At 34.2% G+C, this 7809-nt stretch overlaps 1 protein-coding gene across 2 annotated transcripts; it reads right to left on the bottom strand.

The window, feature by feature from the left end:
* Window positions 1-3071: 3071 nt before the first annotated feature.
* LOC113727233 (protein JINGUBANG-like) lies at window positions 3072-4788 on the bottom strand. 2 transcript variants are annotated; one of them, XM_027251269.2, is made up of 2 exons: window positions 4553-4788; window positions 3072-4466 (listed from the first exon to the last, which is right to left on the bottom strand). In XM_027251269.2, the coding sequence occupies exons 1-2, from the start codon at window positions 4614-4616 to the stop codon at window positions 3430-3432; spliced, it is 1101 nt and encodes a 366-aa protein (XP_027107070.1). In that variant the 5' UTR covers window positions 4617-4788; the 3' UTR covers window positions 3072-3429. The 2 variants fall into 2 exon arrangements, with proteins under 2 accessions (XP_027107070.1, XP_027107069.1); XM_027251268.2 differs by having other exon boundaries at window positions 3072-4788.
* Window positions 4789-7809: the final 3021 nt, after the last annotated feature.

Consider the following 7809-nt stretch of genomic DNA (forward strand, 5'->3'; position numbering starts at 1 on the left):
AAAATTTTTGGATTAAATTTTTATGTTAATTTTTATGGTACTTAATTTAAATTTTTAAATTTTTATTATTCAATTATTAAATAGTATGTAATTTTGCGACATAATGTACGGATAGGGAAAAAATTGATAATTAGACTTATTGAACGTTATAAGTAAATATTTAAAACTAATGATGGGTGCAAAAAGTAGTATAAATTGATAACTTAGTTTGCAAAAATGAATTTAAATGAGTTTACAAAAGTTAAAATAAATGAATTATAAATGAGTAACTGGGTTACCCAATTCATTTTTTGACTTACCTATTTATACCCATCTAATTAAATGGGTATAAATGGATTGACTCAATTATACCCATTACCCATTTTACCCAACCCAAACCCGCCCAAACATCCATTTTGACACCTCTTCTTGGACCACATTAAAGTCAACAAGAACCAAATCTGAGTACCCATCCTGTAGTCAGTAATTGATCTATTTGTTTAGACATGATGTTGGCATAAAGCATGGTTTAATGATCAACATGAAGTGAGTTTAATGTTTAAGATCATTAGCCTATAATCCTTCTCTGTTGTTCATGAATGCATATCGTGCATTAGTCTCTTTTTTCCATGTGCAAGATCAGTTTCCAGCCGACAGACAGCAACAAACTCAATTTGGATAAAATATTATAATGTAAACCTTCATTCTTTTTGGCAAGCATTAATAATTGCAGCCACTAGGTACATGAAATTCTATCTTACGTTTTGATATAGGGCCTAAAAGTACATATGCCATACTTACCAAGGATGGTCAAGTAAGCTACTTTTGGATCTTCTATCATTTCATTTCCTTGCTTATATCCTTCAGTGGTCCTCGCTTAAAAATGATGCTGGAAATGCTAAATGGTTATCTTCTTCCCATATTTCAAGATCATGAGGTGATTGAACCATCAGAGACTGGACGAAGATTTCTGTATGGGCAGAGATTGATGCAGTTGTTAATTGCTTCAGAGTGAAAACTTGCAAAAAACTTGCAAAATATTTCAGAAAGGCTTACAGCACCTTTTGGTAACAGAACTTTGTACAAACGAGAGTATGAATTCAAAAGAACCATTATATAGATAGAAAAAAACATATTCGCATTCCTTCTAAAACAGAAAAGAACTCGATCAAGCTGCAAAATTCGTTCCTTCTTTACCACAGATACTGTGAACCTGCATCAGAAACAGAAAAATCTTATTTCGTTGGACTTTTGTGAAAACTGTATAAAACTAGATCAACAAGCGCAAAATTATGGAATTTTATTGAATCTTGCTATATTAAACAATAATGTTCTTAAAGCATTTTTCCTCGCAAGTCAAACAGATGGAGCTATTTGTTGTTTATTTGTGTCTTTTTCCTTTTCTCCTGACATGTTTAGGCAGATATTGGCTGAATCTATTGTTTGTTTCCACTCTTGTCATTGTAATATTTAACCTCATCAAGCGCACACTTAGGATGACTTAAGATGTATTATTACACACTAAAGAGGACTGTCACAAATTATTTAATGAAAGCAATGTTTCCCTTCCCAACCTAAAGTGCTTTTCCATGGTAGTTTTGAATTCATAGTGGTACCCTCAAAGTTGTTAAAAAGTATTGAGAGAAATGTTGAATGAAATTACCATTTCTTTTTTCCAAGTTGCTTGGCATTGAATTCAATTTGGAATGGTGGTTGGCGTTTTTCAGACAGAAAACTTGCTCACACTGGTGCAAACAGCAAACAATCTCTAGTTAGGCTAATCTCCAGAAATGCAGTATGAATTGGTCAAAGACTACACCTTTTTCATGCCTATACGTGTTTCTTTTCTCATAAGTTATACTTTCTTCTAGATGAATCAAAGAACAGTACCCTTTTTCCAAAGGACGGTGGTAAGATTTTCTCATTAGAAAAAGAAACTTCGGTGGCAAAGCAGATGGTCCAGGGAAGGAGGCAGCCGGTTTTCTAATGCTCCAACAGGAAGCAATATCATGGAAATTTTGATTTGATTAGTGGTTTGATGTTCTTCTTAAGCAAGCAGCTTCTGGAACATTATCCTAGTAAAACTGGAATAGCTTTAATGTTAGGCTAAATTGCAGGAAGAGATAGCAGCCTCATGCCTGACTAACATGTTACCTTCTGAGCTTTCCACTGCAAGAAGTTCTTCTATAACCCGAATTTGAAGAATAACTTACTTAATGAGAAGCATCCAATTTTGACAAGGAAAAACTTCAGGCAACTGCTAGATTGGTTGTCAAACAGTGAAAGTCGAAATAGCCAAGAACCTGAAAGCACAAATTGCTTCATCTGCTCCTACTACTCATTTTCTTTGCAAAATGGTATGCAGATATTTTGTGAAAAATCTTTAATTAAGACGTGGAAACCAAGTTGGCTGTTTAAGAAGTGCAAATCCAGATTGAAGCCACAGGCATACTCCATTGGCTAAGTTAAAAAGAAAACTTTATCATAGATATACAATAGCTTGAACCACTAGGGCTCAAGCATTTGTATTGATCAGTAACCCCATTTTCTTCTTATCTTTTGTCCATTACTGCTATCTTCTATACTTCAGCAAATTTGGCTGTTATATTATAAGTCTAAAGATGGACCCTTGTTAAGAACAATAACTAGAAATAAAGGAGATAAACTCTGTTTTAGATCAATAATCAAGAATTAAGAATATCTAACTCGAAATGCCTAACAATGGTGGGGCGCCACTTGCTTTGCACTAGCTCATTTCCATCTTTTCTTGAGTTCGTCCAAGAACTGGACAAGTTTATCTTTAACTTTTGCCCCAAAAGGCATAGAGATGTCATTTGCAACATAGTGGAATTGTCACAATAATGTACAGCATATTAGCTGTGATTTTCAAGAAATCCGTACAGTACTTCGTCAAGATTGTTCCACAACTTTATGCAGAAGCTCATAAAATCCTACCAATCTTGACTTATCAATTGAGGTTTTTTTTTTTTTTTTAACGAGTGTATGTAAAGTAGATCCACTATAGAAAGAAAAAGCAAGTACAGATGATTTTTTAGATGAGTTTAGTTTGCAGAATTTCCAGAAAAGACTACTAAATCAAGAAATTTCAAATCACTTGGAGACCTACTAGTTACAACCAGATTACACTTCTAACCTGTATGACAAGAATCTCAAGAAAACCACAATCTACCCTCACATATCTCCTGTGTCCTATGTTTTAGTAGAGAAAACCATTGAGCACTAAACAAAGTAATCCACAAAACCAGAATTCCAAAATGTCAAAAACAAACTTCAGAAGTATAGAGGCTTCTATTTTTCCTCTCTTCTATGCACACCCGAAAAAAACTTTAGCTATACATGATATAAATATTGACGAAACAGAAAACAAAACTGAACACTGAAACAAAAAGAGTTCAGTGCCTCTTCAATACTGAAAACTCAGATATTTTTTTAAAACGAGAATGGAGATATTTCTTCTGCTCTTTGAATAGGAGATGTGTCCTCTGTTCCACCAGAGTACTTGGGAATCCACCAAACTCTGAGACTTTTGTCGAGGCTTCCGCTATAGAGCATGAATCCACCTCCCACACATCTTGGTGATGCCTGCAAACACTTGACTGGACCTTCATGGCCTTTAATGACCCCAAATCTGAATAATCCTCCATTAATCTCTCTTTTCCAAATGCTAATACTTCTATCTGCTGATCCACAACACAGAAATTCTCCCATTAAGCACATACACAAAACAGCCATCTCATGTGCTTTCACCTCACAAATGACCCTCCAACTATCAAAAAGTTTGTTTCCCAACCACCCTAATACATATCCATCCGAGCCACCTCCATAAACCAAGCTTCCATCTTCAGATACAGCCACAGAATTCACTGAAACATCTTTATGGCCCTCCAAAATCCCTTTAAGTGAATGTGTGCTCTTTCCTTCCTTTTCCCAAGCCTTGATTTTCCCATCTGCAGATGCTGAATATATGATTCTCTTGCTCGAAACCAATCCGTTTATCGCATCGTCGTGAGCTTTAATTGATTCCAAACACTTGAAATCTGATATCCTCCAAACTTTAAGAGTCTTATCCCATGAACCAGAATATATTAGCCCATTATGCACTGCCAAGCAAGAAATACTATCGGCATGCTCAATCCATAATCGCTTGTGATGCCGCCTAATTTGAACATAATTACTCTGCTTCATGAACTTCCCCAAGTAGTCCTTAGTAGTAGGAAGAGTATCAACAAGCCTAAATATATTCTCAGAGCTTCTTGAAACTTTCCAAACTCTAATTCTACTATCTTGATGTGCAGTAAAGACCTTGTTCCCAATACTAGCAAGGGCCTTAACTGACCCATCGCCTTGTCCAAACTTCGTAAATTGCCTTAAATCAGGCTGTTGCCAGACTATAATATCCTTGCCTTGTGAACCACTGAGGATGAATTCTCCACACAAGGCTAAGCAAGAGACTGATCCAATGTGGCCTGAAAGAACAGCCAATGATTTATACGAATAAAAACCAGCGGTGGGATTGCTAGGAATCTTGAACTTAAGATTTTGAAACTCAAACCTGTCTGATGTCGCAGGGCTTTCATCAGTTTCACTACTGGTGCAACTGCTGCTTGTGGCAGCATATAACAATGGGGTTGATGGTTTTGTCTGCAATATAGAAGGATCCATGGAATTAAACAGCGCTTTCATGCTAAATCGAATAAAGGGTTGTGTCTAAAATCTTGAAAAAAAAGATGAAAAGACAGGCAGACAAAGAAGGCTGTATCAGAAGAATTGGGTGAACAGAAAGAGAGAGAGAAAGCAATGCATATAAAGAGAGACGTTGGAGCAAGGTTTTGCTTTAAAAAATTGAAAAGTTTTGGTGGTATAACAAACCCGAACCTATCACATTTAGGTATTTCCAAATTCAACTTGAAGTTTTTAACAAGAGTCAAGATTTGGTAATTTATCCGTTATGCAATATTATTTTATTGATTAATATTTTATAATATACTACTTTTCTCAGACATATATTTGTGTGTTAAAATATTGTTTTACAAATATATTTGAGTGTTAACCTGGTCAATTTTAGGATACCATAGTGGGGTATTAGAGAATTTAGTGCTGAAAAGACTTCTCAAGATTGTTATTAATTGTGTGCTAATGTTGTTAACATTGACTAAACATGAATGATATAATGGTAGACCCTATGTTTTCAGAACCGGACCGGATAGTGACTCGGCCGAGGTCAGGGGTCAATGGGTTCGACCAGGGGTCGATAGGGGTCGAACCGGATGACGTCATAAATAAAAATTATTTAAAAATTAAAATATTATATATATAATATCTAATACTATATTGATATTAATAAAGGTATATTCATATATATTTGATGTTTCAAATATATTTAACAAGAAAATACAAAGAAATTAGAACAATCAAGTAGCAATTTATATTATTTAATAAATATTAACAAGTTTAGAATTAAAATTATGAATTTAATTGAAAAATAACATCAAATTTTAGGACAATATTTATAAAGTATCAAATATTTGAGGTATATCAATAAGTTTTAACAATTTAGGGGGTCAAAACATAATATTAAAAAGTTTGAATTTTTAAAAAAAAAATTACTGTTGAACCGGAAAAATCAATTTTTTCCCGGTCAAACCCGGTTTTTGACCGACTTTGACCGAGTTTTAAATTTCCGGTTTTTTAATATGACTCGGACCGGCTATCTGGCCGGTTCCCGGTTCGATCGGCCGGTCCGGTCCGAGTTTTAAAACAGAGGGCAGACCTAGAGAAAGTTTTAAGGATTTTTTAATCATTAATTAACTAGAAAGAAGGGAATTGTTTCCCATTTTAGGATACATTTGAAAAACTGAAGTCTGAAATCTAAAGTTTGAATCCATTAAATTATTGAATTGTTAAGTACTAAATTTAATACATTTGAATGCATATCACATTCACGGGTTAATACCACTTTGTCCCCCCAAACTTTGGACGATTACCTACTTCAATCCCTAAACTTCAAAATGGGACACTTAAGTCCCTAAACTTCAAAATGCCGTTGGTGGTCGAAGTGTCCCATTTTATAAGGGTTTAGGGATTTAAGTGTCCCATTTTATAAGTTTAGGGACTTAAGTGGGAGGTATTTATAAGTTTAGGAACTTAAGTGTCCCATTTTGAAATTTAGGGACTGAAGTGGGCAATCGTCCAAAATTTGGGGGGACAACGTGGAATTAACCCCATATTTTCACTGATAAATGAATAGCTTATCACTTAATTTTGAAAATAAATTTTGCCTAGAAAATTTAGTACCACTTAATTAATTCAGATGTTCAATTTTTTTTATCAAATGATTTGAACATGTTAAGATTTGAATCCATTAAATTTCAGCGATGAATTAGATTATCAATAGACCTTTAGTCTCTTATACTCCAATTCACTCACTAAATAATATGCGTTCAAGGAATACAAGAAAATAATTTGCGAGTGCAAATATCACTTCCTAGAAAGAATTGTCTAAGATTTAAAATATGAGAGGTGGAGCCAATGTATATATCTTCTAAGAGTGGTAATGCACCATCATTCTACATTTTTGCGTACAGAAGTGTATATGCTAGAATGTTTTCTTTATTACGCCCCATTATACAAGATAAAAAACTTTAAAAAAAAAAAGAGAAGTTAAACTGCTGAGATTTTAAAATTACCACACACCACATAAATGTAATTTAATTGTATGAAAAAAAGTTATACAAGTAGAAAGAAATACCAACGTCCTACTTTATATCTTGTGCTTGAGATCATAGAATAAACGAGACAAATTAACATGGTTTTTTTTTTTAATTTTGTCTCCTAAATAAACACAACAAAAATGAGAGATGAATTCACTATAAAATTCTTTATATTATTATTCATCCTCAAATTGTAGAAAATTTTAAATTTTTATAGACAAAATAACACGAAATTCACCTTGTAAGCTGTGTCTAGAATAAAAAAAAGCCATATTAATATACTAAAGAGATTGATAGAGACTGAACGCAGAGACACAGGAGCGGAGTTGGGAAAAAGAGAGCTGCTGAGGGCCTTCTAACACGGATTTCTTGCTGGAAAGAGTTTTGGCATAATTAAATGTTGGGAGGCGGGGTGGGGGAGGTGCAACGGCTACTTTTGACGGGTTCACAAAATGAACTTAACTGCTCATTCATACGAAAAAAGTGAAGGCTTCCGAGGGACCCATCTCCCTAACCTCTAAGGCCAAGGAGATTACTTGTCTTAATTTACATGGTTTAAGTAGATAAACCCTAAAAATGTTTCAAGTTAGTATTGGCATTTTTGTTTCTTTCTATTTCTATAGAAAAAGTGCCTAGCCAATAAAAAAAAAATAATCAGTTTGTTTGAACAAAAAAAATGGAACGAACGAACAAATTTTAAATTTTAAACTATTAGCTGTGGGGATCAATTATCCATGAAACGAACAAACAAACTTTGAATTTTAAACCTAACAGACTAGGGATTGACCTTGGCTACCACGTTTGGAGTTGGGAGGGACTAGGGGAGGGGGAGAGGGGTTTTAGAGAAAAATAAAATATAAAAAAAAACTTTGGAGTTTGGATTTTAAGGCAAAGCTAATTTTTTTTTTTTTTTTGTCGACACAGGGGTGTCCGAGTCAATCCTTACGGGGCCCGACTAGTTTAAGGCAAAGCTAATTTATAGAAAAATGTTTTTTTTCCCTTTAGAAGTGGCAGCCAAACTATTGCCTAACACTGTAAAGTGTAAACTAGTGTAGTACTTATTCTGTCTAGAAAATATGCAGTAAAACAAACTGAAAAC

Source organism: Coffea arabica, chromosome 2c, assembly GCF_036785885.1.
Source record: "Coffea arabica cultivar ET-39 chromosome 2c, Coffea Arabica ET-39 HiFi, whole genome shotgun sequence".
NCBI lineage: Eukaryota > Viridiplantae > Streptophyta > Magnoliopsida > Gentianales > Rubiaceae > Coffea > Coffea arabica.

Excerpts from the sequence above, each read along its gene's own strand:
- LOC113727233 (XM_027251268.2), bottom strand. The coding sequence starts at position 4,683 with ATGAAAGCGCTGTTTAATTCCATGGATCCTTCTATATTGCAGACAAAA.